This window comes from Peromyscus eremicus, chromosome X, assembly GCF_949786415.1.
Source record: "Peromyscus eremicus chromosome X, PerEre_H2_v1, whole genome shotgun sequence".
Lineage (NCBI taxonomy): Eukaryota > Metazoa > Chordata > Mammalia > Rodentia > Cricetidae > Peromyscus > Peromyscus eremicus.
This window is the reverse complement of record NC_081439.1, coordinates 72,564,335-72,582,761: the sequence shown is the minus strand read 5'-3', so window position 1 is coordinate 72,582,761 and position 18,427 is coordinate 72,564,335. Positions and strand designations below refer to the sequence as shown.

The 18,427-nt window shown below is 32.4% G+C and overlaps 1 protein-coding gene across 1 annotated transcript in view; it reads right to left on the bottom strand.

Annotated features, from left to right (window-relative positions):
• Positions 1-17,411, bottom strand: part of Pcdh11x (protocadherin 11 X-linked) — a 39,155-nt gene extending 21,744 nt beyond the window's left edge. Inside the window, exon 1 of the mRNA XM_059251491.1 lies at positions 16,832-17,411. Coding sequence (XP_059107474.1) covers positions 16,832-17,371 — 540 coding nt within the window. The 5' untranslated portion in view covers positions 17,372-17,411. The remainder of the gene's footprint in view (positions 1-16,831) is intronic.
• Positions 17,412-18,427: the final 1,016 nt, after the last annotated feature.

Genomic DNA, 18,427 nt, shown 5'->3' with positions numbered 1-18,427 from the left:
AGGATATTTAGCTGTATTAATGTAAGTTTCTAAAACAGTCATTTCTTTATAATTGCCTTGCTACACTGAGATTTTGACTCCATTCAAAGTCCAACTAGAAAGTCTATTCAAAATTTGCTACTACTCGCATATGAAATTCTCAAAAAACAAATAATTTAAGTATAAAAGGTTACTACTATTCTAACTAGCCATACAAACTATTTCTTTTGACCTAACCTCTTATACAAAAAGAACTCCATACATTGTAAAAGATGCTTTTTATATAACAGAAACCAAGAAAGTAGTATTGTAGCACTGATTTGACGTGAACAAAAAATTCTAATGGAGATTTGTGATTACCTAACTATATGAAGAATTCAGGTTTTAAAAAATGCTTTCTAGATTTGATGCCCATTAAAACAAAAGAAAAATTAAAAACTTTTTTAGGAATCTTCACTTAACTTTCCTGAAGTAAATAATTTCTAGAATCTTTAAGTTGTTTTAAAGGAAAGTAAACATGAGGATAGATGTGTTTAATTGACATACGATTATTTGCTATTCAAATGCAGGAATTATGCAATGTTGTGCTAAAACACTCTCACACATATTCACATGCACAAAGAAATCTGCATAATATAATAGCACTAATATGACAAACTTAGAGGTTGTGCTTGGATTACTATATACTAATTTAATACAATCACAAATTCTCAAGAAAATTACAATTCTTGGGTATATGTTTTAAAATGTAACAAGTCTTATGAATGAGAGTGAATAAGTAAATGTTTAGTAAATATTTATATTTAAAAAGATGATAAACATATTCTATAATATGTTTGTAATTTGGAAAATTGCTGAGACAAATATAAATAAATGTTATGAAGCTAAGTACCTTGACAATAAGCAAAATTTTAACTATTATATTATCAGAGTAAGTGAACTCTTTACCACCTTTTCTACTTAAATTGATTTTATTATCACCAGAGTTATCTATGTTTGTGGAAATTGCCATTAAATATATTAGCTAGACGTGTACTTCAATAAATTCAATTACTTTTATAAGGATTATATTAAAGCAGTCAAAGTGCGTCTAAGAATTAAGATGAGTTTGAAATAACTATACTTGAAATGTGTTTACAAATTCACTTAATCACTTCAACTTCTGAATAATATCTGATGAAAGACATTATTGACATGGAACATTTGTGACTAAAATAATTCTGTATTCAATGAGTCAAAATTTACACAACATTTTGGGAATCAAATTAAAACTTACCATTAAGGAAAAGTTTTGAGAATGATAATAGTATATGAGATACATGTAATAAGTGTAATGTATATTATCTATGTAATATGTGTAATGTGTAATATCCAAATCCCTGAGGAAAAAAATGTGAGGAAATCCACTAACGAAACTAAAACACATGATGTAAATTGAATTGCTTTGTGACTGGTATCTGTGACCTCATATTTTGAAATGTCCATTAATGGAGAAAGAGAACTGAATATAACTTTGATACAAACTTGGTTATGAATCAGTGATATCTATTATATTCAAACAAGCATAATGAGGAGAAATAAAAATCACTCATACAAATATTTATGATGAAGTCAACATCTCCTTTTTCTATTAAAAACTACTCAAATCTCTTGGACCTATAAGCAATTATTATTTAGAAATGAAGATCAAGCAGTTCTGTAAGTTGTCGTCTATTTAGGCTATAATCAAATGGTCTTATGATGAATAGCAACTTAGAAAAATGTGGAAAGGAAAAAGTAAATCACATTAAACATCTGAAAATTATCACTGTTTAGATCTTTTCCAGATATCTGTGTGTAGAAGCAAGACAGACAGTCTTTGTATGTTTGAATTATGATGAGGGGAATGGACATCTTGTACATAAACTAAAGTAATTATTAATGCAATTATGTCTGCTTTGCATGTCACTTTCTTGCCTATTTAGCATTTTGAGCACTACATAAGATGAACAATTTTAGTTTATAAAAGGATTTACCCTATGTAACTTCAATGACAGCCTGTTTGCTGCTAGATAATTTTTTTTTTATTTACAAGCTAATCTTTTATTAACGTAGATAATCTAGCTTGAGTGTTGTAGTGCTAAGGTAAAATGAAGGTGTTGTGTATATCTGTATGCTGTGAATGTGTTTCTCTGATTGCTTGATAAACAAAATGCTGAATGGCCAGTAGCCAGACAGGAAGTATAGTATAGGCAGGGTAAGTGAGAAGAGGAGGCTGGGAAGTAGAAGGCTGAGTCAGGGGACATGGCCAGCTGCTGCAGCCATGAGAAGCAACATGTGAAGGCTGAGCTGGGAAAAGGTACGAAGCCATGTGGCTAAACATAAATAAGAATTATGGATTAATTTAAGTGTAAGATCTAGCTAGCAAGAAGTCTGAGCCATTTGGGTAAACAGTTTTAACTAATTTAAGCATTTGTGTGTTTATTTGGATCTGCGTGGCTGCGAGCCGGGTGGTACCATGAAAACTTCTGTCTACATGAAGGTGAAGTTAGTTCAAGAGTTGATTTTATCCATGTGAGGTGGTAATTCTCTACCTTAAAGTAAATCAGAGTATCAGAAAGAAGAGGTTATGGAACATAAATCTGAAAAGCAGAAATAGGTGTAGAACTTTGACATTTGAAATATTATAACTAAATATTATGATTATTCCTGTTTAATTTAAGTTTTAAAAAAGCTGAGTTGGTTAGAGGATCCATTACATGGTCATCCTTACTTTATAGAATGCAAGTAAATAGCAGATAATCCAGTGAGCATCAAGGAAAGGTAACTATATACACACCAAAACAAATACAAAGCATATAACTGATTATTTCTTTAGTCTACACATTGAGTCTGAACTCTGTTAGAAATATGTTGTAAATCCACTGCAGGAAAATCATCTAGCAATAAGTACTCAAAAGAACAAGTATTTCCCAACCAAATATCAAAATAAGCAGTTATCTTTTTATACAAATACTGACAACTACAAATATGAAGGCACGTTATTATTTTCAAAGTTTCAATCACTAACCACGTAAGAAAGCACACAGCTGTGTATTTGTTAAAAAGCCAAACATAGCAGAAATCTCCACATAATACACTGTAAATGGAAACAAAAAGGCTACTATGAGCAAAAATAAATATTAATGCAGGATGGCACCATTAACAGTGATGAATCAACTAACATGAAATCATTTTGCAATCATATACCTAAGAAACTTTAACAGTACCTATAAACAAAATAAAGAGTATACTGTATGACTCACTGGGCCACACTACAGCTTCCCTGCCAAGATATTTTTTAAATTTGTTTTTGTTTGTTTTTTTTTTTGTTTTTTAAATTTTTAGTTCTACTTTTAAATTTTGTTTCAGAGGAGAGGTTGCAAAGTCAGATGGTGGAAGCGAGGGGATGGGGAAATGAGTAGGATTGGGATGCATGATGTGAAATCTGCAAAGAATCAATAAAAAGTTAAAAATATAATTGTCAGCACATCAATACTTGGTAAAAATTAATAAAGTTATATAAACAATAGTTTATGTTTTCTAGTATTTTTATGCATTCTAATTGAGATGCTGTTTCATAAGATGAACAAAAGAATAATAAATAATCATTTTTGACTAACTGAATAGTTGTCCAGTAATGAAAACTTAACTTTGTAGTTAAGTTACATTGAGATTTATCATTATTGGAATAAGCCTAGTCACTGTTTTGTGACTTATTTTTGTTGTCATAAATACCACAATCAAAAGCACCTTAGGAGAGCAAAGGGTTTATATGGCTCATAGGTTATTGTCCATCATAAATGGAAGCCAAGGCAGGAACTAAGGCATGACCCTGAAGGTAGGAACTGAAGCAGAGACTATGGAAGAATGCTGCTTATTGATTTGCTTTCCTTGGCTCTCTCATGCTTAGCCAGCTCTCTTCCACAATGTAGGACAACTTGCCCAGGGGCAGCATTGCCCACAATGGGCTGTGTCCTCCCATATCTACCACGACACAAGATTGTACCTGGAAGACACACCCATAAGCCAACTTAACGAAGGCAATTCTTAAATTGAAGTTCCCTTTTTCTGGTGTCTCAGTTCCTGGCAGGTTGACAAATACTAACAAGCACACATGTGTAAAATAATACCCCAAGGATGAGTTGCATGGTTCTTGCCCTAAACCTTTACATTTGAGATTTATTAAAGACTAGATATAAATAAGAACATCATATAAAATATACACTAAGTAATTGGAGAATAAATGAAATTCCTTAGTTATCCCACATGGTAAGTATATTGTTATATACCAATATTTATCAAGAAGTCTCATCTGTTAAATAAATAATTTCAAAAACAGATTTCAAAGACTTAAAGATATTAGAGCATCAGTTTTATTAATTTAGTTATCATGCATACAAATTTCAATGGTTTTCCTCATGAGAGCTCTACATGTATGATATTCTTTCTGTTTATTCTGGTTAGAAGTTTGATCTTAAACAAACACCATTGAAGGTTTAGAGCAAAACTTCCCTCATCTGAAAATGCATGGAAAGCTTTTGAATAAAATAAATTGAGAGAAAATGTCATATTCTTAAAGCATACACATGGATACACTGTTTAGCTCATGCAGAAACCAGCCAGCAATGTTCCAAGAAAGGAATATATGTTTGTCAGCAGTGATGACATTTTTACTTTTCCAGTCCCATAAGGGCTTCTACTAAAAGATACGCTCATGCTACTACTATGTTTCCTAAACCATTAAAAATGACATTGTGGCCATTTCTATATCCACTTGAAAAGCTCCCCCCCCATAGGAATTGCAATTTAGATAAACAATATGTTTGGTGGGATGGTATGGCTATTTGTAGTTGTTACCATAGTAATAACTCTCTTCATGTTAAGTTGAAAGATTTAAATGTTTCTAAAAGAACATAATTTTTTAAAATACTTAACTATAGAGAGAAAAAGCAGGGTGAGATCACTAAAGAATGAAATAATTAACACCAGAAAGTTATAATCTTATTTTATACTCAACTACCTCCTCTAGCCTTTCTTCATTTTACATTTATTTATTATTAAGGGACTTGAGTTTCTGGAAGTTAATGGAATATTTATTAGACTTTAAATAACCGAGATTTTATTTTCCGTATTTTGATATCTATATGGACTCTCACATTCATTTGCATAATCATTCAGCGACTTAAAACATTACTCTCAAATGAAAGTAATCTATAAAATTCTACATTTCTTAATTTATTTATAAACCATTAAACCATTTTTCTAAAATGTATGTATCCTGAGTTATTTAGAAGACCATTTTGTTCTTCTGTTAACCATTTATTTTACGATTTTCATTACTGACAACAAAGCTTTTATTGTTCTATTGTATGTTTGGTTCAGGACATTTAATATGTGTTTCCCTTGCCAGACTGTTTTAAGATGCTCCTTCTAAGTAAACCATCATCCTCAAAGGACACAGTTGTCCTCCCATAAACCAAGAAGAAATGTTAACATAATGTCAGATTGACGATGTCAAATTTTGAAAAACAATGTGCATGATGTTTTCCATTTGGAGTGACCAGAGATGTAAACCACAAACACACCATTACATACCACTCCTACAAATCCACTTATGAAAAGATAATCATGACTAGACTTATAAGGAAAAAGATAGGAAAACAAAAACAAAAAGTTCACACAGTGATAAAAGACAAGAGAGAAAATATGATTTAAAAAATGGCATATGAATGAGATGTAAATAAAGCAGTTCCAGATGGTAGAAGCAGTCTATGGGAAAGTATTCATATTAACAGCATCATAGTCATATGGAGAGACAGGAGAGGCAGAGACAAATGAAGAAAAGTAGACATCTGATTCAAGAGTTAAGCTAAAGAAGGTAAATGGAAGATATCTTTTTACTTTGAACTAGTTCCAAAAGTAAATGTGGAGCCAGTGTCATTGATTGAGTAAGAAAACAATGCTGTCATATTTTTCTTTGTACACATACATAAAATATGTATGAAAAAGTAAATTTAGTTTACATAATACTCTTTTTAAAGAATATAAAGCATCAGATCTCATAAAAAGTTAGCAATGGCTAATCTTAAACTATACATTAAAACTATTGTTGAGAGAACACTTTTCTTCAAAACATTCAGAAAATTTGAAATAATATTATTTTATTAATTACTATATACTCATTACTATTGTTAGGTAAATATATTTTATTTTTCTTGAGTATATGGTAGAATAATTGGAGTTAAAGATAACAAATTTGAAAATTAAGGTAATAGGCTAAAGTACTTATTAATACTGGCACAAGTATTGCCATTATCATCAAAACATTATTTATTTCTTAGCTCAAAATTATTACTTAACAAATATGTCAACAAAATATCACTACCATAATTGTAAAGCTAGTAATTTCTGAAGATTCTTAGTGAAAATCTTTTTTTTAATTTTTTTTTTAATTTTTATTTTGCAATACAATTCAGTTCTACATATCAGCCACGGATTCCCTTGTTCTCCCCCCTCCCGCCCCTCACCTTCCCCCCAGCCCACCCCCTATTCCCACCTCCTCCAGGGCAAAGCCTTTCCCCTGGACTGAGATCAACCTGGTAGACTCAGTCCAGATAGGTCCAGTCCCCTCCTCCCAGGCCGAGCCAAGCAATCCTGCATAGGCCCCAGGTTTCAAACAGCCAACTCATGCAATGAGCACAGGACCCAGTTCCACTGCCTGGATGCCTCCCAAACAGATCAAGCCAATCAATTGTCTCACCCATTCAGAGAGCCTAATCCAGTTGGTGACCCCTCAGCCATTGGTTCATAGTTCATGTGTTTCCATTCGTTTGGCTATTTGTCCCTGTGCTTTATCCAACCTTGGTCTCAACAATTCTCGCTCATATAAACCCTCCTCATTCTCACTAATTGGACTCCCAGAGATCCACCCGGGGCCTAGCCATGGATCTCTGCATCCAGATCCCTCAGTAGTTGGATGAGGTTTCTAGCACGACAATTAGGGTGTTTGGCCATCCCATCACCAGAGTAGGTCAGTTCGGGCTGTCTCTCGACCATTGCCAGCAATATCCAGAATATATAAGGAACTCAAGAAATTAGACATCAAAATGCCCAACAGTCCAATTAAGAAATGGGCTATAGAACTAAACAGAGAATTCTCAACAGAGGAAACTGAAATGGCTGAAAGACATTTAAGGAATTGCTCAACATCCCTAATGATCAGGGAAATGCAAATCAAAACAACTCTGAGATATCACCTTATGCCTGTCAGAATGGCTAAGATCAAAAACACTGAAGACACCTTATGCTGGAGAGGATGTGGAGCTAGGGGAACTCTCCTCCACTGCTGGTGGGAATGCAAGCTTGTACAACCACTTTGGAAATCAATATGGCGCTTTCTTAGAAAATTGGAATTCATCTCCCCCAAGATCCAGCTATACCACTCTTAGGCATATACCCAAGGAATGCTCAACCACACCACAAGAACCCTTGTTCAGCTATGTTCATATCAGCATTGTTTGTAATAGGCAGAACCTAGAAACAACATAGATGACCTTCAACTGAAGAATGGATAAATAAAATGTGGTACATATACACAATGGAATACTACTCAGCGGAGAAAAACAATGACATCATGAGGTTTGCAGACAAATGGATGGACCTAGAAAAAAATCATCCTGAGTTAGGTAACCCAGACTCAGAAAGACAAACATGGTATGTACTCACTCATAGGAGGATACTAGATGTGGAACAAGGATGACTGGACTGCTACTCACATCACCAGGGAGGCTACCTGGAAAACAGGACCCCAAGAAAGACACGGGGATTGCCCAATGACAGAGAAATGGAATGAGATCTACATGAACAGCCTGGACATGAGTGGGGGTAGTGAAGGGCGAGGGTCGAGGGAAGGAGTGCTTGGGTGAGCGGGAGATCCCAGCTGGATCAACAACAGAGAGGGAGAACAAGGAAGAGGAGACCATGGTAAATGAAGATCACATGAGAATAGGAAGAAGCAAAGTGCTAGAGAGGCCCACAGAAATCTTAGTGAAAATCTTAATAGGTTAAAATAGATTTGGAAATTTTAAGTATTTTTTGATTTTGAAGATTTCAAGCAAGTCTATAACAGTATGAATAGTTCAAGAGAAAATGCTCATTCATAACAATAAATATTTCCTACTTATCATTAATACAGGATAGTAGTTTCTATACTGCCCATTATTAAGCTCCATGGAGACAATGACTATTTTCAAACCTATTTTTCTCCCTCAAGACTTTTTCATTAGATGCTCATTAACTGAATTAAATTTATATCATTGGAATTGTACTAAGGTATTATGGTTATTTACTGGTACAGTGAGACAGAATATGTGGTCTTCATATTTTTTTTAAATTACATTCATTTGAAGTGATCAAATAAACTATATATATACACATACCTATACATGTATAAGAAACAAAAGAATACCAAAAATTCTTGGTAGAACTCTTTATATAATGCAGGGTTCAATGAGATCTCAAAGACAAGGTTAGATTTGATAATGAAAATCACTCTTTACCTTATTATATTTAATGAAACCAAACTTATACTTCTTGTTTCTAATGTCTTTCTATCATATAAATGCATATTCCATGATACTCTTCTTTGTTAACCTATAAATATAGAGATCTGTACATGTAGCAATTAAAACATCATACCATTAAATAGTCTTCTAATATATTAAAAATAAAAAACAGGTTTCTTAAAATTGATCACATGTACTTGTCTGCAATATTGCACAATAAATGAAAAATATTTAAATATCTATGCATAATTTTAGCTGCTATAGTGTGTGGGTACATGTGTTCATTTTGCAAAAATACTTGAGTGCATGTAATCTATTCTCATATACTTAGCTCTTTATTAAGGATGAGTTAACATTTCTAGATAAAGTGTTTTGTAACATTTTTATGGAATAAGATTGGCAAAGATTGCATTCCACAAGCAAACGAACAGTGAATATTGAACATTTAAATAATATGTAATAAAAGTAGCCTGTATGTTATTAGAATAAATTGAAGTCCATGTTTGTCTTCTATGGGTGTACCTAGTTGCTAGTTGTACCTGTAAACCAAAAGGTACTTCCAAGAAAAATATATTGAAACTTATTTATACTTAAAGCAGATAATTTGATCTATTATGCTATTTCTTCATTCATATTTTGATTCAGTTTCATGAAGCTTGAGATGAATGAATGAAAAGGAAAGCTATTAATTTATTTCATATTTAGAATTTGTGTGTGTGTATGTGAGTATACATGTGTATATGTGTAGGTGTGCTTATGAATGTAGGTATGCACATGCAATGATCCATGTGTGAAAGTCAAAGGAAAACCTCATTCCCCAGATTCCAGTTCATTTTGGATAGTGTCACTTGTTTGGCATTGTGCACGCCAAGCTGGCTGGCCCTAAAGTTTCCATGAATTCACCTGCTTCCCCCAAGCATCTTATCATAGCAGTAATCCAGTTTTACATGAAGTCTGGGAATTCTAACTCATGTACTTAAACTTGCATGCAAGCATATTATACAATGAGCCATAGCTCCTGCACCTATGATTTTATTATTTATTATTTATTTTTAGATTTATTTTATGTATATGTGTATTTTGCCTGTGTGTACATCTGTGCACCATTTTCATGGTGCCCACAAATGTCAGAAGAATGCATCATGATCCTCTGGAACTGGAGTTATGGATTATTGTGAGACACCATATGGGTGCTAGGAACCAAAACTGGGCCCTCTGCAAGAGCAGCCAATGCTATTAATTGCCGAGCCATCTCTCAAGGCCCTAGTGTTCTATTTCTAAGTGAGAGCTTTTTACATTCAGTTTGTATTTTCAGCTGAAGAAAATATTTGTCAAAACCATGTCTAAACACACATATCTTAATAAAAGCACAAATTTATATCAACTATTTTTATAGAAGAAGCATAAATGAAATCATAACTTATATCAGAATTATCTTATTGCATAAAACATACACGTGTGATATACAAATTCAACATTTTTGATATAAAAATTTTACCCATGCATTAACTCATAGAGATCCGCCTGGCTCTGCCTCCTGAGTGCTGGGAATAAAGGCATGTGCCACCACCACCAGGCTTACATTAAGTTTTTGAGCTAAGACTAAAAGAGCATACTTCATTTCATATTTCTACAGCAGAGTGTTGTTATAGCTGTTAGAATAGTAAACAAAAGGAACAATTTGTACCAAACATAATACCTACATTGGTACATTTCCTGTATTACATTGTTATCATTGACTAAATTTGAGTGTTAACCAGCTTTTTGTGACAAAAACTTTGTTATAATTGAAGAGTTATGTGCCAAGTTAGGTTTTTCTTGTTTAAATTTAGTTATGTCTTTCTGTTATTGCTCTATTCGCCTTTAGTAGCTAGTCCATTGCCTCAGTCCCTGTGTCAGTGCATTTTTGTCTTAGCTATTAAGTGATTCCTTTTGACATTCATAAAATTAAGCATTGTACATTAAGATGTATACAGTTTGGATCTATTTAATTTTGGTAAGTGGTAATTTTTTTTACTTATGTTTTAATAGTAAAATTAATATTAAAATATTTTAATAGTCAATTTAAGCACTAAAATAGTTATCATTTATATATCAGATGAATAAGATTAAAAGATCAAAAAGTCTTTACCTAATAGTAATATTTAGTAGTTTCTTATATTTACTTACTAATACTAAATTAAAAAATCATTATGTGAAAAAACTGAAAAGATTTGCTAACTCATTTGTTCTTCAAAGTCTTGATTTATAAATTACTGAATTGATTGTCTAACATATATGGTTCCATGTGGGACTATTACTAACAAGTGTATTTAATGTAATTCATTATTGGACTATGAATACTAACCAGGACTGTGATAATTGCAATGAAGTCAAAAGTTACTTGATCTTATTAGTGTTACATTCTCACTTTAATAAAAACCGACAGCACTAATAAAGATCCATTTATGAACACAATGAATTTTATGCTGTTGGTTTTCCTCACTGGAGGTGCGCTTTGATAATAACCCCAGCTTTTAGGGACCTAACAGTCATTAGCATTTAATAGTCCTCTTTTATTTCTGTTCTACAGAGATCAGAAATGATAATCCACACATCATAGAACTAAAGAATATGAATTCAAGTAATCTTAAAACTGAAAGAATAAACGTCTAAGTACACTATTTTATAGTTAATAAATGAGGATGTATTTGTACTGAAACTCTTCTGAGACTCTTGGGGAGCAAATAACATCTATACAGTTTCTAAAAACATTTACACATGTGATTTTTGTATATTTTGCCTATTATATCATTAATGAATCTTTTATCCCATTTAGTATTATATGACACATTGAGATACAGTTAAATAAAATTACTTTTTTGACAATAAAAATGAATGTTGAATGTTTTTTCTCTACAGCATATTTTTGATGACTCATATCAATAATCTCAAATTAACATCACCAAACCTTGTGGCAGAAAATAAATTTTGAATTTCAGAGAGCATATTTTACAATAAATGTAACTCTATGGTCATTTGTAGTCATGCAAGTTTAGGTTCCTATCAATGGGAAAATGTATATACATAAAAATAAGAGCCTAAACGCTTTACATAAAATAGACTACTCTTTTTGGTTGATGGAAAAAATTATAATGCTTTAGAGATGTATATAAACACATCTGTGCTTTGATAGGGATGATCAAGGGTAAATTTTGTCTTTATGCTCTTTTAGGCACAAAACAAGCATAGTTTAAACATTGTCATTTTCTCTCAAGAGAACCAATCAGCTCACTGTCATTGGGATGGTATAGGAAGTTTACTGCTGACATATTACAAAAAAAAAAAAAGGAAATCAGAGGCAAAACATATGTTGAAGACATATGTAACTTCATCATACACACTATTTCCCAAGTTTCAAACAGGAAATAGTGTGTACCTCTGGTTTTTGTCTATATACTGTGTGAGATAGGGTGCCTGAGGGATGTTTCTGTTTGTGAAAACACTGACTTATCTGTCAATAAGACCTAGAGAATGCAAAGGGGTTTTAGGAATAAAAGGTACTAGAATTTTAAAAAGTGAAACCTAAACAGATAGAGATATTTAATTTCTTAGATCCAGCTTAACTCTTTTTATGATGTATTGAATATAAATACGTTTTGCATAGATGCACATATAAAGATGATAGATAGATAGATAGATAGATAGAGAGAGAGAGAGAGAGAGAGATAGATAGATAGATAGATAGATAGATAGATAGATAGATAGATAGATATACCAAATTTTCAAACAGTTTCATCTGAGGAGAAAATATATTTGAAAATTAAATTCATGGGAATTCAAATTGCATTATATTGTTTAAAGCAGAGAAAAAAATGTTTCACATCTAGATTTTTTTTCTAAAGATGCCTGTATTTATTTATTTTCCTTAAAATCATAATGTTCTGTTTAAAAGCTTGAAAATAAACCTCACCAACATCATGTAAATGACTAATTTAGTTCTTAAATTGATTATTCTAAAAATTAAAAATCTTTTTTTAATAAAGCAGAATAACTTCATGCTTTCATCGAACACTCTCTCCATCATCTCTCCTTTCACTCTTCTAGCATTAAATTATGTCCTGGTATCTCAAGTTTATCTGTCAGTCTGTTAATCAAGTTTAAGAGTCAAAAAGTACATTCCAGTTCCTAATCATATTGCTTACAAGTTACAGGAGAATTACCATTCTAAGACACATTTTTTACATATTATACACAGGGAATAATAATACTTTCTTGGTTTGTGCCAGAGCATACATAAAATCACAGGATAATATGAACCCAAACTTTACTAAAACATTTACATACTAACTAAAGTTTTACTACTATTCTGTGCTATACTTTATATATTCTAGAAATATTTATACATTTAATAAATATTCACCATTACTTTTAATTCAGTTAGTTAATTTGAAACTGTAAATAGACCTAAATTTCCCTAGAATTTTTTCTTTATTTTCTTTCTGTTATTTGACCTTTACATATATATTTTATATTACCCTAGTTACTACCAACTGCAATTTTGCTACTCTGGTATTCAATGAAATAGATAAGATTAATACCAATTAAATATCAACCTGTGTTGTAAGACAGCAAGTCTTCTAGAAATTATTATTGTTGGCCTACTTACTTTCAAACATATTGATGAATCAGAACACTTTTTTTCTTGTTGTTGTTGTTGTTTTAGCTACTTCTCCCACAGAATACATGCCACTTTCCTGACAGGACATTTTTTTGCAAGTCAAAGTGCATTCAGTTAGTGTCACCCATGTCATAGCCATTTTTGTGCCCAGGGCAATACTTTTATTCCATTCTCATTATTTTTAACAAGCACTTCGAACAGTATTTGTTCATGGTCCTATACAAATGCCCAAGTACTTCAGGTACAATATATAGTTATTTTGTTGTGTCATGTGTTCTGAAGCAGAAAGAAATTATATGCCAAATTTCTACAAGTTATTGACAATTGTATAGTGAGACTATATCTACCATTTCATGGCATTTTTTTTAAGAAAGTGAAAAATGTAAACAAACATATTTTAACAAAGCTGGAATCATTCCAGCAGAATTGTTTCATTTAAATTTGCTAATCAATTTTCAAGATAAATATGAAACTGTGTAATGTTGTCCTAAGGGCAAAATTATTCCTTAAATGAAGTCTAGCATTTTAAAAAACACATTTTTCAGAATGTCTAGTCGAGGGACCCATGATAGTCCTATTGTCTGGTTTCAGTTTTTTAAGACCCCTTTTTAATTTAAATTTATCCTATTGTTTCCTAAATAAACACTTTGTGTTTAGGATCTGGTGTACAGTACCATAGTCACTTATTAATTATGGCTATTAAAATTGATATTAAGTTAGAGGATTCTGGAAGCATTAAACAGACTCTGGGTTAAAAAAAAAGAATTCTATGAGCATAGGGCATCAAGACTACAATGGGGAAACCTACAGAGTCAACCAAACCAAGTAGTGGGAACTCATGAACTGTGGACCAATAGCTGTGGAGCCTCCATGGGACTGGACTACACCCTCTGCATAGGTGAGACAGCTATGTAGCTTTATCTGCTTAAGAAGCCCCCTAGCAGTGGGATCAGGACCCATGCCTAGGGCATCATTTGGAGCCCACTACCTATGGTGGGACACCTTACACAGCATTGGTGCAGGGGAAGGTGCTTGGACCTGTCTAAACTGAGTGTATCAGGCTCTGCTACTCTCCACAGGAGGCCTTGCCCTGGAAGAGATGGAATGGTGGATAGGATGGGGAGAAAGGCTGGGGGTGGAAGGAAGGAAGGAGGGGAGGGGATCTTTGGTTGATATGTAAAATGAATAGAAAATTTCTTTATATATATATATATATATATATATATATATGTATATATATGCATGAAGTTTGGAGTGAAAAGTGATAGAAATATGGAAAGAGTTGGAAGGAAGTGAGTGAGAGAATTTGATCAAAATATGCTACACACATACACAGAAATAATTCAGTTTCTTGGTATCCTTTGCAACTTTTCAGGTACTCAAGTAACATATACTTAAAGGCTACCCTTTGTTTAACAAAGTCTGAGAACATTTATAACTGAAGAAAGTTTTATTGGAAAGGGTTGCTTGAGAATCAATATTGTTATAGAGTTTACATTTTAAAGTGTTAAAATTCACATTTTTAAGTAGTCAAATATTTGAATATATCTCCTGAACATTTCATATATGCTTCTGTACTTTGTGCTTTGTGCTTTGTTCCTACTTTAGCCCTTTAATAACTACAGAACAACCCATATACATATTTTTTAAAGAGAGAAAATTGAGGAGGTAGGACATTTGTTAAAAAATGAATTTGTAAAAAAAAAGAAATGTGCACAAAATTCTGATTAATATCTTTTCTGTATTTTTTCCAGTTCACAAGAAAAGCAAACATTATTATAGAGACCTAATCTAAAATAATTATTTTCAAATCTCCTAAACTGTTTTTTATCACTACTTCAAATAAAACCTTCTTTTTAGAATTAATTTACACACTCAAATATCTGCATTAATTTGAGTTCACTCAGGAAGTTTGGTGTCTTCAATTTCATTTTAAACATATGCATCTTATGAAAACAACAGGATCAGTTGAGCAATTTCCCCATATTATACATCCCCTGGGTCAAAATCTATACATTATAATGATCAGAATGCAATATGTGTATGTTCTTCCAGTACTTTACAACAGTAGTCATTATGCTAATTGTAATTTGGTAGCACATAATCTGCAAAAATATAAATTAAAAAAATATTCTATATCAATATGATATCTGCAAATATGTTCACTATCTGAAGACCATTATGTACATTTTATTATTTTGCATACCAATACCTGAACTTTCAACTATTCTACAAACTTTCTAGTAATTACAAAAAAATTACCCTAAATTCTTTAGATGAACTGAAAATTTTTCACAAAACTACTTAAATTTTTTATAAGAGCAAATGAATTCCATGTTTTCAAATAATTCAGACAAAAATATGTAGAACTAAAAGAACAGTGGCTAACATTAAGTCACACTTTGTGGATTGTGAAGATGATTAGGGATCTAGCCTTAACTTGAAATCATCGTGAAAAATTTCATCAATAATCCAAATACATTCAGAAAAGCTGTTAATAAAACTTTTAGATGGGGAAATATTGGGAAGATATGGAAGGAGTTGGGGGTCAGGTGATGTGGGTATATACTAACATATTTCATTATACAATGCATGAAATCCTCAAGAACAATGTTCTACTATTAACCTCTCATAATTTTGACATCTTTTCAAGTGCTAAGATTGTTTTTTGTCTGAAATAATGATTTAAATATTAATTGTCCCACTTAGAGAATATTTTTTACTCATTTTACATACCAAAGATCCCCCTCTCCCCTCCTCACTTAAAATTGTGTGTTTAGGTGAAGTTTATGACAGAGCCATGACTAGACAGATTCAAAGTCAGATACCAAAGTCTGTTGATTTGTAAATAGTATAGCTGAGCTCCTTGTCTGTGGCCTATATTAGTTAATGTAGACAAAAATGTTTGGAAAGGAATATATATGGTGACATTTTATTTGTGCTGAAATGTGACTTTATTTGTATGTTAATAAATAAAGTTGCCTGGGGATTAGAGCTGAGAGCAAGCCATTTAGCAGAAGTCTGGCGGTGGTGGCACATGCCCTTAATCCAATCACATGGCAGGCAGAGTCTCTGTGTGTTCAAGGACACAGCCAGGCAGTGACCAGAACCTTTAATCTCAGTAGGAACCATAGAGACCTGGAGGTCTGTACAAACAGGCAGTGATGAGAAAGTCATGTGGTTGGGTTTAGAACCAATGAGAAAGCAGAACAGAAAGGAAATTAAAAAGACAGGACACAGGAAGAAGGTCTCTCTCTCAGGGGAAGGAGAGCAGCGAGTGGTAAGATAAGGTGGTCTTAGCTCTTGGCTACTGCTGTGATCTCTGGACTTTTAACTCTTTATTTGGCTCTGTGTTTCTTATATAATAAGACCGTTTAGAATTACACTACATTTGGCACCCAATGTAGCAGAATTACATCTACAAATATATACACAGAGCATGTTTTTAAAAAAAGGTGTGATTGAAAAATGTATATTAGTGAATTTTCTCTAGTTCGCTTTGCATAAATATTGAAAAGTTAAGATGAAAATTTACTCATAATTTCAAAAAAGTCTTATACTCTATAAGGGAGTTAATACCTTTAACACAATATTTTTTAAAACGCACCTTAATTAGTTGGTAGTTTTGGACTCCATTTATTCCGATGTCAGGATCAATGGCTGCTGGAAGAGAATATCGAGAGTTTATAGCCGAGTTCTCTGGAATTGATATGTTGATGACAGTTGTCGGGAATAACGGTGAATTATCATTTATATCTTCTATCAGAAAGCGTATCTTGACCAATCTAAAAATTTCATCCGGCAAAACGGCAACTTCCACTTCGTAAAAGCAACGGGCATCCAACAAGATTCCAGCACATAATTTCTCACGATCAATGCGAGCACCAGTAGTGAAGATCTCACCAGTACCCTCTTCAATCCGAATCAGAGGTACATCCCCGGTTTTGTAAACCAATTTGAACTGCATAGGAGTGGTTAAGGACTTGTCGGGAATAAGCGACAAGTTGAGGTCTTTCAACAAATCGCCTATCAGGACGTTCTCTGGCATTTCTTCTCGGACCGTGTAATTCTTCTCCTGGGCGCCAGACTGAAACACGACGCATGCTAACAGGACCGCAAATATATACGTCCCGGACAACAAGTCCATACCAGTCTCGATACCACAGGTACTGTTTGTCAGCCCACGGTATACTGACAAAGAAAACACAGGGAAGGATAGAGGGAGGGAGAAGGAGAAACAAAAAAGGAGAGAGAGAAAAAGAAATTATTAGAAATCCAACCATAAACATTCATGTTAACTAAATGTTGTAAGTGCAAATCATTAAATGAAATATTAACACTAGTGATACTTAAATGACAAATTTGTTTTGAATCAACTATTATGCATTTCTATAGTAAGAAGATAAATGAAAAATTACCTATGTTCATTAAGAGATGGGCTATTAAGATCAGTGTTCACTATTGAAGATGTGTATATATTTTAATATATTAAGATATTTAAAGAAAATACAAATAATTTAATATTTAATTCAACCGTTAAGGAAAAATAAAAGGGCATTTGTTAGAATCACAAAAAATATCGTTATTTTTTAATCATGATTTCAAACACAATTATTTTACTGTCAATAAGCACTTAATATAGTATTCCACATTATCAGTTTCATTCATAAAAATGTACAACTGTCCAGATGAAAGTAGGCAAAATATATTGACACATGAAGGACTTGCTCAAGTCTGAATTCAAAGCAAAAATCTTCTAAGATAGAAAATGGGATATGTGAAAAATATCTAAATATAGGGGAGAAAGTATGACATGTAAAGAGGATTTGATTCTTTATTGTGTGAAGAAACCAATAAATATAAATTACAGTTATGAAAATTTCAGATTGCAATAAATATATCTGTTCATATAGGATTTTATGAAAAATAGTTTTTTGGTTTCTTGTTTTTATTTCAGGGAACAGTGAAACTCATACCTTTAGGATACTGATAGAATATAGGAATAAAACAAAAAGCTTATGAATATATATTATGATTAGAATTATAGGCCTGCTAAATAACATGTAAATACTTAATAGGAGATATGGGTTTAATATGTTCTAAATTTGAGAATTGCTTTTTGTGCATTGAAAAATGAAAGTTGATGCTAAAAATGGCATAAGAATAGACAAACTAAAGAATAGCTGGACAAGTTTTCAAAATA